The 17,500-nt window shown below is 48.7% G+C and overlaps 2 protein-coding genes across 5 annotated transcripts in view; one reads left to right on the top strand and one right to left on the bottom strand.

Moving 5' to 3' along the window:
• Nucleotides 1-14,685, top strand: part of LOC115552691 (putative methyltransferase NSUN7) — a 29,466-nt gene extending 14,781 nt beyond the window's left edge. Inside the window, exons 7-13 of the mRNA XM_030368989.1 lie at nt 1,268-1,499; nt 3,046-3,189; nt 3,987-4,088; nt 5,874-6,003; nt 8,612-8,729; nt 12,908-13,199; nt 13,530-14,685. Of these exons, the coding sequence (XP_030224849.1) occupies nt 1,268-1,499; nt 3,046-3,189; nt 3,987-4,088; nt 5,874-6,003; nt 8,612-8,729; nt 12,908-13,199; nt 13,530-14,275 (1,764 nt within the window). The 3' untranslated portion in view covers nt 14,276-14,685. The remainder of the gene's footprint in view (nt 1-1,267; nt 1,500-3,045; nt 3,190-3,986; nt 4,089-5,873; nt 6,004-8,611; nt 8,730-12,907; nt 13,200-13,529) is intronic.
• A 1,761-nt stretch (nt 14,686-16,446) lies between these two features.
• Nucleotides 16,447-17,500, bottom strand: part of LOC115552497 (amyloid-beta A4 precursor protein-binding family B member 2) — a 35,438-nt gene continuing 34,384 nt past the window's right edge. For all 4 annotated transcript variants that reach the window (XM_030368658.1, XM_030368657.1, XM_030368659.1 and 1 more), the window contains 3 exons: nt 17,357-17,472; nt 16,913-17,095; nt 16,447-16,671 (listed from right to left, as the gene is read on the bottom strand). In XM_030368658.1, coding sequence (XP_030224518.1) covers nt 16,480-16,671; nt 16,913-17,095; nt 17,357-17,472 — 491 coding nt within the window. In that variant the 3' untranslated portion in view covers nt 16,447-16,479. The remainder of the gene's footprint in view (nt 16,672-16,912; nt 17,096-17,356; nt 17,473-17,500) is intronic.

Below are 17,500 nucleotides of genomic sequence, written 5' to 3'. Positions count from 1 at the left end.
CCACCCTGAGTTCCCTGGTTCCTCCCCATGATGCGGTCTATCATCACGTGCACGGGGCTCTCAGAGCCGATGCCCCATAGCGGCTCCTGAATCCCTGAGAAGCAGAATCCCACAGAGGACTCTGACGATTGAAGCCCATTTCCATAGTAATCCGCAACACGTAGCTTCTCTCCTCCCTCCTTCTCTCCTAGTGTCTCTCTCTCATTCTCTCTCCCTGTATAATGTGGGTGAGCAGATCCCTCACCTACATTATTTTCCCCTTCTCCTTTTCCTCTTAATCCACTTTGCAAACTTTCTCTTTCTTTCTCTTCTTCTCTCTGTAACACACTCAGACACACACTAACACACTGAATTTCCTCTCCGCTGTAATTGCCCTGAAAGGTCTGTTTACCCTTCGTCCTACATTGCTTTTTCAATTCTGTGTAGAGCTCTCCCTCTCTCTCTCCCTCTCTCTCTCTCCCTTCCTCCCTCTTTCTCTCCCTCCATCATACAGCTTCCTCCCTTGAGGGAATACAGGAAGCTGTCGTTATTTATATTCATATATGTGCGGCTTAGACATACTAACCCTAATGTGTGCAGGAGATTGTATAAATTCGCATGGTATAAATATAGGTCATAATATATGCGATCAAACAAGTATTTTATTTTTAAAATGATAAATTATTTATCTTGCAAAGATCAAAGGTAGATTACACAGATTCGAATTCATCACTACTGCTTAGTTTAACCATCAGATGACCAATGATCACTAACTCTCTCAGGGTACAATTGTAGTGTAGTGTAGTGTATTGTAGTGTGTGTGTGTTTGTGTTAGGATGTGTGTTTGTGAATGTGAATGTGTGTGTGTGAATACTATTTGAGTGGGAACGTGTGTGTTAGTTTATGTGTGTGTGAGTGTGTGTGTGTGTGTGTGTGTGCATGTGTGTGTTTGTGTGTGTGTGTGTGTATGTGTGTGTGAATGTGTTTGTATATTATTTGTGAGTTTATGTATGTGAGTGTGAGTGAATATATTTGTGTGCGGGAATGTGTGAGTGGGTTTATATGTGTGTGCGTGTGTGTGTTAGTAAGTGTGTGTGTTTGCGTGTGTGTGTGTGTGTGTGTGTGTGTATATGTGTGTGTGAATGTGTTTGGGAATTTGTGTGTCTACTATTTGTGAGTTTCTGTGTGTGTGTGTGTGTGTGTGTGTGAGTGAGTGATTGTGTGTCTGAATGTGTGTGAATATGTGTGTGTGTTTTCCCTGAGTATGACACTGTGTCTGGTCCGCTAGGAGAAGCTGTGTGGCCTGGGCCCCCACGCGGCGGCCCACCTGCTGTCGGGGGAGGGCGACCTGCTCCTGGCGGGCTGCTTCTCCGGCCTCAGCGTCGCCCACGCCGCCGGCCTGGTGGCCGGGGACGACCGCGGCGACGCGGGGGGCTGCAGGGTCCTGGCCTGCGTGGGCGACAGCACGACCCAACAGCAGGAGGAGCTGGAGGGGGTCCTGACCGCCATGGGCTGCAAGAGTGAGGGCACCACCCCCCCCCCCCCCCCCCCCCCCCCCACACACACACACACAGAAACACACAGACAGAGAAATACACACACACACACACACACACACACACACACACACACACACACACACACACACACACACACACACACACACACACACACACACACACACACACACACACACGTATACAGAAACCCACGATCACAAAAGTAAACTGTATTAGTGTGTGTGGTTGCATTCTTTGTGTATTTGTGTGTGTGTGAATGTGTGTGTGTGTTGGATACTTTTCAAAAATTGTGTATTGTGAAATATTGGATATATATCTTCATTAAGATTTGTGTGTTGTGTGTGTGTTGTGTTGATTTTAGAAAGTATTTTTAGAAAGGAATTGTCTTTCTGCTATCTATTTCAGTAATGATATATCCACTAGCATATATATTTTCTCATTAAGCACGCCTGCTCACTATTTCAGTAGAGAGTGAATACTTGAACAGCATTGAAATGTTATCCTGAAGAATAACTGTGCTAGGTGATTGTCGCTTAGACGTTAGCTTGAGGGGACTTGTGGTTTTTACATCTGTCTAAATCTCTATGAATACTAATTGTAGTTTTGACCATGAAGAGAAGAATATGTCTTTTAAGACTTTCTTCTTAAATCAATGCCTATTTAATACCTCATGAATCAATATCCATACACTGATATGGACTCCTCTATAATACAATGCCTATTTAAAAACTCATCAATCCATATTTATTCAGTAATATGGACTCATATATAATACGAACACGGTAAACGGTTGTTGGACACACATATTTAACTCTCAGCCGTTAACTTTTTCATTCCTCAACGACTATAAAATGTTTCTGTTGTGTGCAATTTATCTGCATAATTGTCCAGAAATGCCGCACCAGCATACAAATCTAAAAAAAACTGCCATTTCAACAAATTGCTAACAAATAGATTAAATAGTTTTTTATAGACAATGTGAAATGGCTTATCCCCCACGCAATGATGCTTTTAATAAAGTGATTTTTCATTGACAAACGCGTTAATCTACAGTGTGTCAGCCCGTTGCATGACATATAACATCATGTCATATGGGTTAAAATATAGCATAACATCTTAGAGATTTGATAAATGTGCTACTTTGTTTAGTCTCTGAATCTTAGGACTGTGGGAAGGAACCAACAGCGTGGAAAAGTAATGGTGTTAACGAATGACCCCCTCGCCTTCTGCTCCATGTGTTCAGTCATTGTTTGCGTGTGTGTGTGTGCGCGCGTTTATGTGTGTCTGCGTTTGTGTGCTTGCTTGTCTGTGTTTGTGTACTTGCTAGCACTTTGAGTCTGCCTAGTGTCTGAAAAGTGCCATATAAATAAAGTTGCCTTGCCTTGCCTTGTGAGCATGTGCCCATGTGTGTGCATGTGCTTGCGCTCACGTGTGTGTGCAAGTGCCCATGTGTCTGTGTGTGTGTGGATGTGCATGCCCCCATGTGTATGTGCATGTTCCCATGTGTTTGTGCGTGTGTGTGTGTGTATGTGTGTGTGCCCATCAGACGTGGAGCTCATCCCCCAGGACTTCCAGACCCTTGCGGGGGCTGACGCACGGCTCCAGAGAGTGCGGGTGATCCTGTTGACCCCGCAGTGCTCCGTGTCGGCCGTCAGCAACCCCCTGGACTTCATCCTGAGGGAGAACGGAGGTACACGCCCTGCGCCCTCGACGGCCGAACCCTCTAAACCCCGCTCCCGACCAACACACACTCAGAGGGCGCCGTCGCTTGTTGAACATTCTGCGCTTGTAAATCTAATCCAAACAGAGCGGGAGCAACATGCTTGTGGCTTAGCGTGTAAATAAATCAGCTTATGCTAACTGCATGCTAATGAGGGTGCATTAGTATGCTAAATGACAACGGTTTGCTTGCGCTAAGGAAAGGCAACACAACTTCAAGGAACCTCCTGTTGTGAGCCTTCGTCTTTCGAATGCTCACAGATTTTCAGAGTTCTTTGTGAAAGGGCGAAAGTGCTTGTGAAAATTGTTATGTTAATGTATTCCTCGCCTCAAGCCGGGAACCTTGCGTACTTCAGAGTACACTTAAACTAAAGGACACCTCGGATGCCCATTGGACCGCATTCCAAATTCCTCCTAGCGCTATGAACTGCCCACCGCTGGAGCAGATACATATTAAAGTCATGTAGCCTGGCACACACCATCACATTCTAATCCTTTCATGTCATTTGCGATTATCGACTCATCTTCTCCGCTAACGAATAAACCAATTTATGTAAAGTGTACTTTTTTTACTCCAGAATCTATTTCTGCTTTTTATATGCTTCACACGCTCAGCCATGCACACCAACGATGACCCCAGTGTGTATCAGACAGTGTGTGTATCACCCAGTGTGTACCAGCCAGTGTGTACCAGCCAGTGTGTATACCAGCCAGTGTGTACCAGCCTGTGTAACAGCCTCCACTAAAGTCCTCTCTCCCGTCCCCCAGACAGAGGCCTGCTGCCGTACCTCTCCCAGGGCTCCGTAGCCCAAGGCAAGCTGGAAGCTCTGGTAGCACGGCAAACCAAGGACCTCCAGCACGCCTTCAGCTGTGAGTGTTTGATGGTCCGTGTGTGTCTGAGTCTGTGTGTGTGTGTGTGGGTCGGACGGGTTGGCGTGCATTCAGAGGAAATGGGTTCGATGCCCGGTTGACGACAGACTCTCAATCTCAAGCCTCCTCTCTGTGATCCCCTCAGCCTTCATGTCGTTTTTCAGCCGCTCGCTCGGCCCCGGGAGACCGACAGGGTCTTAATTAGAAACCGTAATGTTCCACTACTCTGGTCAGCCACGGTCGGCTGCTACAGACAGACAGACACGCACACACACAGTCAGACTGGCAGAACGACAAGTATGACAGTATTAAAGCTGGCTAGCCACACCAGTCCCCTCACGTAATGGCGTGCACGGCTTAAAGCTGCATACAGCTCTATTCATCTGACCCAGAAGGCAGCTTACATGGTGGGAATAGGAAGACGTTCTCGCGGTCCAGACTGATAGTTGTACTTAGTACCAGGTAGTTCTCATTACCCTCCACTGGTGTCCACACTCAGCCACAGTCCTCCACCAACCAGGACCCGTTAGCTGATCCCACTGCCATCGATTGACAACCCCCAACCCCACCCCTCCTCACTCTCCCACCTGATCTCTGTGCACCGCGGCGTCGCGGAACAGCGCCGTCAATTCACGGAGGACGAGTATCGAGCAGCGCCGCCGGAGACGCTGCCGGGTCGATGGGCGCAGGATTTCCTGGTCCTTCCTTTAAGCCTGCAGCCACACGTCTATGTGCGCACACGCATACACGCACAAACGAACACTAAGACAGAGCTGAGAAAGTGCCACACTGACACATGAATACACAGATACGCATGAACACAGACTTGTCCACTTGTGCACTTACGCTCAAACTCAGCAACTCCTTTTTACAAGTTAGCTGTTATGTAAGGGAGATGACCTGAGGAAAGGCTGAATGTGTTTTTATCTTGGTGTCGGCGTGCATAAACAATGCCCCAACCTGACCCCCAACAACCACCCATCCTGACCGCCTGGAACTCCATTGCACTATAAAAGAGTACATGATCAACAGTTATGTTCGATGGCCACACGATACAGACGTGTCTATAAAAATAAGACAATTTCCTTTTAGTTTAAAGTGAAGCTTTGTGGGGGTGTTCCTTGTTTGGCTGTAAGTAAGGTTTGAGTGTGAAATCAAAGCTGGAAATGAGAGGAATGGCTCAACTCTGACAGCAGCCAGCAGCAGCCAGCGCATTAGCTGAATGAAATTGGAATTGCTTTGCTTTGTACGTGTCGGACGAAAATGACGATATTTAAGCACTCCTTCGATTCACTTCTTCCAAGGGCTGCTTTAGGCGATTTATCTGAAAGACAGATTTGAATTGATAGAAAATGGGGAAAAGCTGTGTGTTTGTGTGTGCTTTTGTGTGTGACAGAAAGCTTTGTCTCCTGTTTGATTGCGCAAGAAATGAGTTTGCTGATTTGCTGTGTTTTGCACAATTGTGTTTAGTGTGCAAACGGTCGTATTTGCATGTATTAATGGCTTGGGTCGAAGCGTGTTTCACATTGAGCACATTGTTAAACACACACACACACACACACACACACACACACACACACACACACACACACACACACACACACACACATAGAGACACATACACACAGTGTTTCAGTGTCATTGGAAGGCGGGCGTGTAGATAGAATGTCATCATGTAAAGTAGCAGGAAAGTGATTTAACATGGATGTAAAAACAAGCTAACATCTACCAAACGACGTGTGGGTTCTCTGTGTGTGTGTGTCTGTGTGTGTGTGTGTGTCTCAGTCCCTAAGGTCAGATCCGTGGTGTATTGCACCGTGTCTCTGTTCCCAGAGGAGAACGAGGAGTTGGTGTGGAGATGCCTGGAGCAGAACCGGACCCAACCGGACGATCAAACCAAGCTGCAGAACTTCGGGTTGGAACAACTTTCCTTTTGTTAGAAAACATTTCTTTCATGGCCGCTCACTGTGGCATCTTCCACTCTCTCTGCTTCCGGTGCCTGTTTCTGTCGATGTCTCACGGCCCAGCCAGAAATGTAACCAATAGTTAATTCACCAAAAAAGACAACAAATTGAATCACACTATAATTTAATAGCATTGAATACATTTAAAGAAATAAATTAAGTCGGGTAATAAATTCAACAATGAGACTCAATCGATTTCAGCGTTATGAAAAAGAAAGAATATTGTTTATTTTAGACTGTGCAGCCCAAAGAGAAGGTCCTTAATGAACAGCTCCCAAATCGATTCCAACCTTTGGGACAGGATAACATGGGGTTGTCCCAGCTGCCGCACTTAATGCAGCCCATTTACATCCATATTTTAGAAAAGATAATTTAGATAATGTACTTGCAAAGGCATAGTGTCATACTAGATAAGAAGGATGAAATCACCTCACCATTAAATCAAATGAATTCAATGACACAAGAGATGATGGAGTAATGGAACTAAACATACTTACAATTAATTTCTTGCTGGCACCTGGGGTTGATGAATATCTTTTTCTACCTTCACTAACACAGGCTGGTCCCTGTCAGATATCGGTCTGTATGGCTCTGTGAGCTCATTCCCCAAGCTTGAAGTCATCCACAGCTACTGGATCAACTCTGCTACTTTGCTTATTTTAGAAGTTGCTCTCTCTGTCAAAGTGTCTCCGCAGCTTTGTGAATAGCTCTTTGGAAATACTCTTAGCAAGGAATGTTTAGGGACATATTTTGAATTCCTAAAATAATTGCTGGGATCGCTTGGTGCCGGAAATGACAAAAATCATTATTCAAGTGTTATTTTATTTTTTAAATCTCAAATAATTTGACGTTTCCTACTTTAGGTGTTCCCTTCTTTCCGTACACCAGAGGAAGATAGTGGTTAAAAAACATTTTCAGGCAAATCCTTTACAAAGATAAAGTATTATGGTCAATCTGAATCCCTATTTCTGGGATTTATATTGGTCTCATCATTGTCGAAGAATAATTGGGTGATTTACTCTGTGGATACAGACTTTATTTTCCTATATTGTGACAAAACACTGATACTGTGTATCATTTAGACATACTGAGCATGACATGCATACATAATATTTATAATGTGTTCAATGAGAAGTCACCACAGAACTTTTTGGGAAAAAAGTGTTTATTTAAAAAAATACAATTCAATTCTATCCAGCGATTCATAGTTAATTGTATTCAAACCAAACTCAGTAAAATGCATTCAATAAATGATGTATATTTTTTTTATCCATTAGGTATAGATTAGTATTATTTATTAAGTAAATATAAATTAACCCCAATCACAGTTTTTGACAGTGTAATACAAGAAAAGGCAGGGAAAATCGATAGTATATATATTTCATCTTTTTATTTTACTTATTAACGTCTATTTTCTATACTCTAGGCTGGCAGCGCTCTGCAGTTTGCCGTTGCTTGAAGCAGCCATCAGGTCCTTATCTTAGCTGTCAGAGACTGCATGGTGCCTCAGGCTGGCATTAATCAAACACCTCGTAATAATATCCTTGCATTGGAAGGCGTTGGCTGAGGCGCAGTGGTTTAACTGTGTTTATTGCTTTTGTCAGTGCATTAACTTCTCCATAGTTATTGTTTTGATTTGGTGTGTTTTTTGGTTTTTCTGTTGCGTTCTGTCCCACATCTGTTTATACGTCCACTATGCCAGGGCTTCTCCTAATGGGGGTTACAGGAGATGTCTGACTTAAAAATCATTATTGTTTTTATTAAATGGATATATATTTTTCTTATACAGTATACAGTAGTAAAGACCACACACTGAACCTCATACAGTGAGGTTAGTTTACTAATGAGGACGATGTCATTAGCATGTAGTTGGGGGAGGGTCAGATAGTAGGGAGGTACAGAGTTAGATAGTAGGGAGGTGGAGGGTTAGAGAGTAGGGAGGTGGAGGGTTAGACAGTAGGGAGGTGGAGGGTTAGACAGTAGGGAGGTGGAGGGTTAGACAGTAAGGAGGTGGAGGGTGAGACAGCGGGGAGGTGGATGGTTAGACAGTAGGGAGGTAAAGGTTTAGACAGTGGGGAGGTGGAGGGTAAGACAGTGGGGAGGTGGAGGGTTAGACAGTAGGGAGGTAAAGGTTTAGACAGTGGGGAGGTGGAGGGTAAGACAGTAGGGAGGTGGAGGGTTAGACAGTAGGGAGGTGGAGGGTAAGACAGTAGGGAGGTGGAGGGTAAGACAGTAGGGAGGTGGAGGGTTAGACAGTAGGGAGGTGGAGGGTAAGACAGTAGGGAGGTGGAGGGTTAGACAGTAGGGAGGTGGAGGGTAAGACAGTAGGGAGGTGGAGGGTTAGACAGTAGGGAGGTGGAGGGTTAGACAGTAGGAATGAGGTAGGTAGGTGCACACAGGTGTGTGTGTGTGTGTGTGTGTGTGTGTGTGTGTGTGTGTGTGTGTGTGTGTGTGTGTGTGTGTGTGTGTGTGCGTGTGTGTGCGTGTGTGTGTGAGTGTGTCCCTGCATGTCTTTGTTCTCTGTTCATGCGTGTGTGTGCATTATTCTTTGTCATCCAGGCCCAGCGCGGTCCTCCCCAGCTTCCTGGCCCCCCCAGAGGGATGTGAGGAGCCCTTCTTCAGGCTGGAGCCCACAGCACACAGCAACGGCTGCTTCCTGGCCGTCCTCACCAGGGAGGTAAGGAGCTTTACGCGTGGCGCGGGGAGCCTTATCTCCAACCCAAACAACCCAATTGGCTGATTGTCAATGCGACTCAAAATGGGTTGGATGGGTCACCATCACCACCACCACCACCTCCACCATTACACCTCCACCATCACCACCACAACCACCATCACCACATTCACCACCGTGCCCCCTTCTTCGCCTCCAACACCACCAGCACACCATCACCACAACCCTCCCCCCTCTCACCACCACCACACCACCTCCTTCATCACCACCACCACCACCACCACTACCACCTCCTTCATCACCACCACCACCACCTCCTTCCCCCCCGCCACCACCATCAAGCCCCTCCCCCACCTCGGTGCTCGCCATGCTTTCATCTCACGAACCTTAAACAGCGGCGCTGAGCGGGCCGCTTCAAAGGCAGCCCGCGTCGTCGGCATGGCGATCGCACCGGAAGAGGCGGGATTACTAGGGCAGGCAGATGAGGAAGAGGGTGAGGAAGAGGCCTGTCTGCTAGGCTTCAAGAGAGCAAACCAAGTGAGGATTGAAGCTTACTGAGCGGGGAGAAACGTTAAGCAGGAGGTTTACCGATGAGGAGAGGAGGGAGGGGGGGGGGGGAGGAGAGATACGTCTAGAGAGCTGTCAGCATCTCAAACACTGATGTGAAGAGGTTGAGGTGGCAGACAGACAGACATGTGACGGGTCGGGTCACAAAAAAAAAACACAACACATACACACGCACAACGTACAATACACAACACACAACACATACACACACACAACGTACAATACACAACACAACACATACACACACAACATACAATACACAACACAACACATACACACACACAACGTACAATACACAACACAGCACACATAACACACAACACACAACACACAACACATACACAAATAGCGTACAACATATAACACACAGCACGAAACACTCAACACACAACACACATTTAATGTACAATGTACAACACAAAAACACAGCCAACAACACACTACACAGTTGACATACACGCACACAACGTGCAACCTGTTCAAACAGGATCTCAAGAACAGATCATTGGTTTGATGTTTGGGCGAGAGAGAGAGAGAGAGAGAGAGAGAGAGAGAGAGAGAGAGAGAGAGAGAGAGAGAGAGAGAGAGAGAGAGAGAGAGAGAGAGAGATGGGATCAATAAGAGATGGGAAATGTGTGCGTTTCTGTGTGGGTGGCCACGCATGTGTTTGTGTGTGTGTGTGTGTGTGTGTGTGTGTGTGTGTGTGTGTGTGTGTGTGTGTGTGTGTGTGTGTGTGTGTGTGTGTGTGTGTGTTTGTATGTGTGTTTGTTATCGTCTGGACTTGGAGAGCCTAGAGGATTGGCCTTGTGTTTATGTCTAATGGAAGGAAACAGTGAAGACAGGAGTGAGGGGCAAGGGAAGGCAGAGGTTGTAAAGAAAACTAGTCTGCTGTGAGATATAAGACCACCATAAAACGCACACACAGATACACACAAGGGGCCTCCTTCTGAATGAATGTCTCACAAAACTCTTCTGCTAATACATGTTTCAATACTGCTGTCACTCGCTTTCTGTCAAGATTGTAGTTATGATGAGCACATTATTCTGCCCGTAGACACACACATACACCCACACACACCTACACAGACACACACACACACACACACACACACACACACACACACACACACACACACACACACACACACACACACACACACACACACACACACAAACACAAAGACACACACACACTAACACCTACACACACACACACACCTACACACAGTCACACACACACACACACACACACACACACACACACACACACACACACACACACACACACACACACACACACACACACACACACACACACACACACACACACACACACACACCAAAGTGTATGTACTCTGTCCTCCCCCCTAATACATTTTTTACATGTTTACATTCACGATAGCGTTCCTCACATTTTCCAATTATATAAATTAATAAACGGACGCAATAAAAGCGCTGCTCTCGTGCTTACGATGGCGCTGTGCTCCGGTTATTCCCCCCCCGCCCGCCCTACAGCGCGGCCTGCCCCCTCTCACGCTCCCTAGCATCTGTTTCCGCCCCGCCATCCATCAGCTTTTATACGCCCGCAGACAGGGATGAGAAGATAATGAAAGCGCCATAATGGTGACATAGACCACCTTCTTCTTTTTTCGCCGTCCTTTTTTTTTCTTCGTTACCTCCATGCCTCCCAATAAACTCAGCTAATCAAAAGTTATCGTCGCACTTGGAAAAACGAGGCCGTAAAGTCAGCAATTAGATCGGTGTTGGAATGCAGTTTATGCGCGTCAGCCACGGTCATAGGGAGGTGGGCGGGGGGGCGGGGTGCTGGCGGGGGCGATAGTAAAGAGCTTTATTAGTTTCTTCCCCCATAACGGGAGCTAGAGGGGGACGTGTCCACGCGGTGGTGTGCGTGTGGCCTCGCAGTAGAGGCCACTACTGGGGCCGACAGGGGGGGGGGGGGGGGGGACAGAGTGACCCCCAAACGTCCAGGGACCCTCTGATACATCGAGGTAAATAAGGCGGTAATTCAGAAGCGTTTATCTTCATCCCAACTCACCTTCACTGGGAGGATCAGTGTCTGCGAGCAAAAGGAAAACATGTCCGCCGCGGCATATAAATGATATGCAACATTACATTTTTTAATGAAGCCACAAAAAAAAGAGCTGACACCCAGAGGTGGAATAAATCGTGAGTTGTAAACAGTGTTAGATTGTAGTGTGACCTCAATGTTAACACGCTACACTTCTTGCGCTCCTGACTTGGCCACTCTTGGCCAAGCCCCCCCCCCCCAGCCTTTAGTTACTTAAAGACTAGGACAGAATGGGTTGGGCTCTGGGACTGGCATTGTTGGTTAGAGAAGATGTTTGATTAGAGGGGCTGATGAGGAGGAGAAGGGAGGAGGGAGGAGGAGGAGGAGGAGGAGTAGACGGAGGACGAGTAGGTTCTGCTGAATAATTCAGCCCCCCCTGTCTGTATGAGTTAGCATCAACCAGGGGTTCAGGGTTAGCTCACAGCAGGCTACACTCCGGATTCCCAAGCATTCTGGTGCAGATGCGCGTGCACGTGGCGATAGGCGAGTAGCGGCCCCGTGCACGGCCCTGTAGTCCGGTTGGGGCACCATTCGTACCAATCAGAGCAGGGTGTGTGAGCACCCGATGCATTCTACGCCCGTGTACATTATCCATTCTGCACGTGGACACATCTGCATACGAGTACAAATAGGTGCATAAACAAACAAACGCAGAAAAGAAACAAGCTGAGAGCTCCCTGGAGTGGTTGCGGTGTGTGTGAATAATTCAGGCGTGGTAGGAGTGGGGCGGTGACTTCTCCGTTTGTACAAAAGGACGCAGTGTTCTCTCTCTCTCTCTCTCACTCACAACCTCTCTCCTTCAACTCTGGCCTCCTTGCACCTTCTCATGCCCTCTGCTCTTTCCTCTCCCTGTCCTTGTCCTCAGGTAAACGTCATCCATCCCTCCTCTTCCTCCTCCTCCTCCTCTATGCCCTCTTCTTCATTAGATGTGTGGGCTCATGGAGCAGATCCTATGGGCTCCTTCGGGGTTCTTCATATACAATCTAATATATTTCCTCATCTAACGATCGTCTGCCTGGGGCTGCGTGTGTGATTAAGGACAGCAAGGGAGTGGTTTCCCCGCTTAAAGGTGATGCGTTACATCATGATCTCATTTGTGCAGCAAGTGTGTTGAAGATTAAATAAAGACAATCATAGTGAGCGAGCGATGTGTCTTCAACAAGACCTGCTCTGCGGTCCTCTGGTAGTAGACAATGTTCAGCACATTCTCCACAGGACATTACCGCAGTGAATAGCACTTTAATAATCACTTCATGTTCCCAAGGTAGAGCTATCGCTTTGTTATAGAAGGAAAGGAACAAAGCCAAAATTAATAAATAATGAATGAAAAGCAATTGTTGTAGAATGCAATAAAATAGGGAATGGACTGTCCTGGTTGTAAATGGCAAAGATGCATATGAAAAATGCAAAGATCGGCTGGTTCAGCCTCAGCAATTGGTGGCCTTTCTGTGCATTAGTCAGAGCCGCTGCCTCTCTGCTGAGTCATCATTCCCACTTCTGTTCCTCTGTCCCATCGTTGTTTTAGCCGGAGCCCGTGGTGGAGGAGACTCCGCAGGAGGTTCTCAGCCGGGCCAACGCCAAGGGCCTATTGGACAAGATAGGTGTCACTCAGCCCTCGACCAGGAGAGCCAAGAAGGGTGCGGCCTCTCGAACGGCCAAAGAGATCCACGGACCCCGGGCGCTGCACCCCCAACCCCGCACCCCTGGGGGTCACCCCCCCAGGCTGGGCCAGCCGCGGCCCCCCGAGCCCAAGACCCCCGGCCCCGCACCTGGGGTAGACCTGCACGGGTGGACCACCCGGCGGCCAGCCCTACAAGGTGAGCCTCACAACAAGTTCACCAGAGGGTCCGTGATGGCCAGGCACCACTACCAGGCCCCTGGGTAGCTGGGGCCAGGCACTGGGGTTGAGGGTTCGATTCCCATTGGTACCCCCCCCCCCGCAAAAATGCTAGGAAATGCTAACATAAACAAAACACCCTTAGGACAAAGGTGTCCACCAAATGTGTGACGTATTTACCGAAGAGTGGATTATGGTTGGTGGTGTGTCCACCACCTGTGATGTCCTCCCTCCTAATGCGTGTCACTTCCTGTCATGTCGTACTGTCCTCCTCCAACATACTGAGCGTTGTGACCCGTCTGCCCTCCAGCCAAGACCCCCTGCTGGCAGCCATTCAAGACCACCGGCATCACCGGCATCACCGGCATCACCGCCACCAACGCCACCAACGACACCACCGCCACCAACAACACCACCGCCACCAACGACACCACTGCTACCAACGCCACTTACGCCACCAACGCCACCACTGCTACCAACGCCACTTACGCCACCAACGCCACCACTGCTACCAACGCCACTTACGCCACCAACGCCACCAACGCCACCAACGCCACCAACGCCACCAACACCACCAGCGCTATCAACACCACTTACGCCACCACCACCACCACCGCTAACAACCCCACCGCCGCCACCAACGCCACCAACCCCTCTGCGTCCACTAGGGAGGGCGGGGACAGCCTCCGCCAATCAGTCGAAGCGGTGCCATATAAGGGCGTGGCTCATGCCCCGCCCCCCGCCCTCTACGGCGCCCCTTCCATCCCCTTTCTGACCCGCATGGCCCCGCCCAAGGCGCCTCCCCCGCTGGTGGCGGTGGCCACGCCCACTAGGGCGCGGCCCTGCCTGGTCTTGAAGTCACTCACCCTGCCCCCCGTTCAGCTCCCCAACCTCAAGCCGGCCAATCACAGCCAAGCGGGGGCGGGGGCGAGATGCAACCCCACCTTCAGCTGCCACAGCTGGAGGCCCCCCCCGTCCCAGGCGGGGCACCCCCCCACCCGCTCCAGCGGCAGCCTCCACAGGGACCTCCCGTTCCCGATGCGGCCCTGGCTGTAGCAACGCGCTCCGGTCCCGGAGCGCCGAGGAAACACACGACAAGTTGGACGCTCCTAAAGGTTCTTCAAACACTTCACTTGGAAATATGATTCCTTGCAGTATTGCTAAAACTAAATGAAACGCAAACCCTGCCCGAATGCCTTCAGTATTTAAAAGTTTTTATTTTTCCTTGTAAACCACGTAGCTTATCAATGCTCACGTCGTAGCTGATGTAAATGTATAACGTAACCTTAGCCACACAGCAAACACACTGTTTATATTGTATTACCTTACTTTGCCATGTAGGACAAGCCTGCATCTGTTTGAATGCCCTGCCCAGGTGTCAGATCAGTGTCATGTGATGATTTGACAGGCCGGTTGCGACCTTGAAGAGGGACAGCCCGTGTGGAAATAAAAGAAGCCACTGCCCATCTTTTGGTCATGTGTTTATTGTCACAACAGATTACATTTACATTGTGGAGATGAGTGAAGAACAGAATTGACATGATTTACAGCATCTGTGTTAGTGTGTGTCGGTATGTGTGTGTGTGAAGAAATTTGTGTGTGTGTGTAGGTATGCGTGCGTTTTTAAGCATATGTGTGTTTGTGTGTAGGAATGTGGGTGTGTAGGGATGTAGGCATGTTTGAGTGTAGGAATCTGTGTGCGTGTGTGTAGGCATGAGTGTGTGTTTGTGTGTAGAAATATGTATGTTTTGGTATGTGTGTGTGTTAGCATGTGTGTGTGTGTGTGTGTGTGTGTGTAGGCCTTTTTGCGTGTTTGTATGTAGGAATCTGTGTGTGTGGGTCTGGGTGCGTGTGTAGATGAGTGCGTTCCATGGATGTTGGATTTAATTTACACATTTCAAGTCAAGTGCAGGTGACGACCCAGAAATTCAGAAGCTGGCTGGTTCTGATAGCAGGGAGAGAAACAGGTGAACAGTTTCTATGTGTGTGCCTGGAGGTGAACGTTTTGTGTTGGTGACTTTACTGGTGAAGATTTTTCTCCTTTTTAAGGTCTTCTTACACATTCTGTTTTTTTCCCCAACGCTGTTTTGGCAGGGAAACAAAAACCTGAAACACCGTGGTCGGCGCCTGACTGAGACAAACCTCTAGGTTCTAGATTTTTTATTCATCATACATCGATTCGTCAAACACACATTCTTCACTCTCTGAGTCTGTAGTCAGACATTAAGCATTTTCTTAAAATGTAACACAAATATTTGTAAAAACATAAAAAATCCATAATCCTGCTACGATGATCAAATTGTAGAATAAAAAAAGAAAGATAAATAAACTAAATTGAAAATGTCGCACTTGTAATTCCTGCCACGGTTCAGTGGAGTTGCCATTTGTACGCAGGGAATCTACAAATGTGCTTACCCAAGACCCCCACTAACTCATCAACATAATACACATCCCATCAAGATAACATGCAACAACCAACGCCCGTTACCCCTAGCAAAAGGTCACCGCTCACTGGAGTTAGCCGGCTTTGTTCCACTGCCTGTTCTGCTCGTCCGCCTGTTTTGTTCGTCTGCCCCAAATCCCTCTTCTTACACACAATCATTTACATACACTATACATACTTTCCATTACTATAAGCCTTTTCCACGAGAAGCAATTTTATCCTTCAAATCCCTCGTCCAAGGGGTTCAAAGGTCGTGACTACATGTGGTGAGGAGATGGAGGCTGTTGATTGGTCGGTGGCCTTGTCCCGTGTAAAAGACCATAGACAAAAATAGTTAGCATAAACCACGGACAAAAGCACACCTCACACGGGGGACAAAGACGTTGGTATGGCAGGTTGGCGGCAGCGTTCAGAGCACACACCCAACAACAAGGCGATGACGCTGTTCGTTCAAAAGTCCGGCCGAGGCCTCCGTCCGTCTCCCTCCTAGTTCGCCTACTGGGCCGTTTGCTACATCATGTATGTACATCGTCGGTCGCCATGGTTACCGTGTCGCCATGGACACCGAGTCACCATGGACACCGTATCACCGTGGACAACGTGTCGCCGTGGCAACGAGTATTTGTGAATGGCGTCCCAGGTTGACGGGGTTCGGTTTATCGTGGATAGGGTCGGTCGGGTGGGTGGGTGGGGGGGGGGGGGCGTGGTCGTGTGGGGTGAGGTGTGGTGGAGGAGGGGGGAGGGGGGCGAGAGGGGGGTACCGAAACAGGGGGGGGGGGGGGGGGGGGTGGTCAGGGGTCAACGTGGGCCCCCCCGGTCATTGCTGGGGCAGTTCCGACGGCTGCTTCTTGGTCTTCAGATTGTCTATGAGCGACTGCACGCCGCGCTTCACGCTGGTGGTCACGCGGCGCGTCACCGAGTCGGGGGAGGTGGAGGAGGAGGTGGAGGAGGAGCAGGAGGCAGCCCTCTGGGAGGGCGGGCGCGCCACCAGGCACTTCTGGTAGCGCAGCTGGAAGGAGAAGGAGGTGGAGACAGTGTCACTTTAATCATCACCATGGCGACCGACGAAAGGTACGGTTGACGAAAAGGTTATTGGCAACCGATACATGTTAAGGTTGAAGGATTCAAATGTGAGGGGGGAAAGAGGTGTTAGTGTTAGCTTTATTAAATCCTTCACGGTTGTTTATGGATGATGTCATCGGTGGAGGTTATGGGGGATAATAAAGCGAGCCAACAAAGTGTGACCTCACCACACACGCGGCCTGCACCGCCTCCGACACGCAGCCGGCGTTGGGCTCGCACCAGAAGATGTGGCACTGGAAGTGCTGGTTCCCGGAGTCCATGATGAAGGCGAAGGTGTGCACGTCCCGGCCCACGCCCATGAAGGACAGGAAGCGCACGCGGCACTCCACCAGCACCTCCTCCTCCTCTTCCTGTAGGGCCGACACACGCACATGAGTAGTGGGACCCAACCGTCATAACGTCAACACCGCCGCACTGGTATCAGACCAATCGCATCGCTCACACAGAGGCACTGGCAGAACTGAACATTACAGCAATAGCATTTGTGCGTGCCCTACTATGTACTTCTATTATTTTTAATTGTCAGCGAGCGAGTTAGCAATTCTGTTCGTGGCGCTGTAGAATGAAACCGAAACCGAAACCGAAACCGAAACCACAAGAGGCTGTTGAACCTTTTCCTTGATGACGGCGACGTCGGCGTCGGCCACACTCAGGATCACAGGAGTCCAGTCCTCCTTCCCTGTGGAGGCCAGCAGGTTCTCTATGGCGCTGTTGATCACGTCCATACCTGAGGACGGAGACCAACATCTTAGATA

Source organism: Gadus morhua, chromosome 10, assembly GCF_902167405.1.
Source record: "Gadus morhua chromosome 10, gadMor3.0, whole genome shotgun sequence".
Taxonomy (NCBI): Eukaryota; Metazoa; Chordata; class Actinopteri; order Gadiformes; family Gadidae; genus Gadus; species Gadus morhua.
This window is presented reverse-complemented; position numbering and strand designations above follow the sequence as displayed.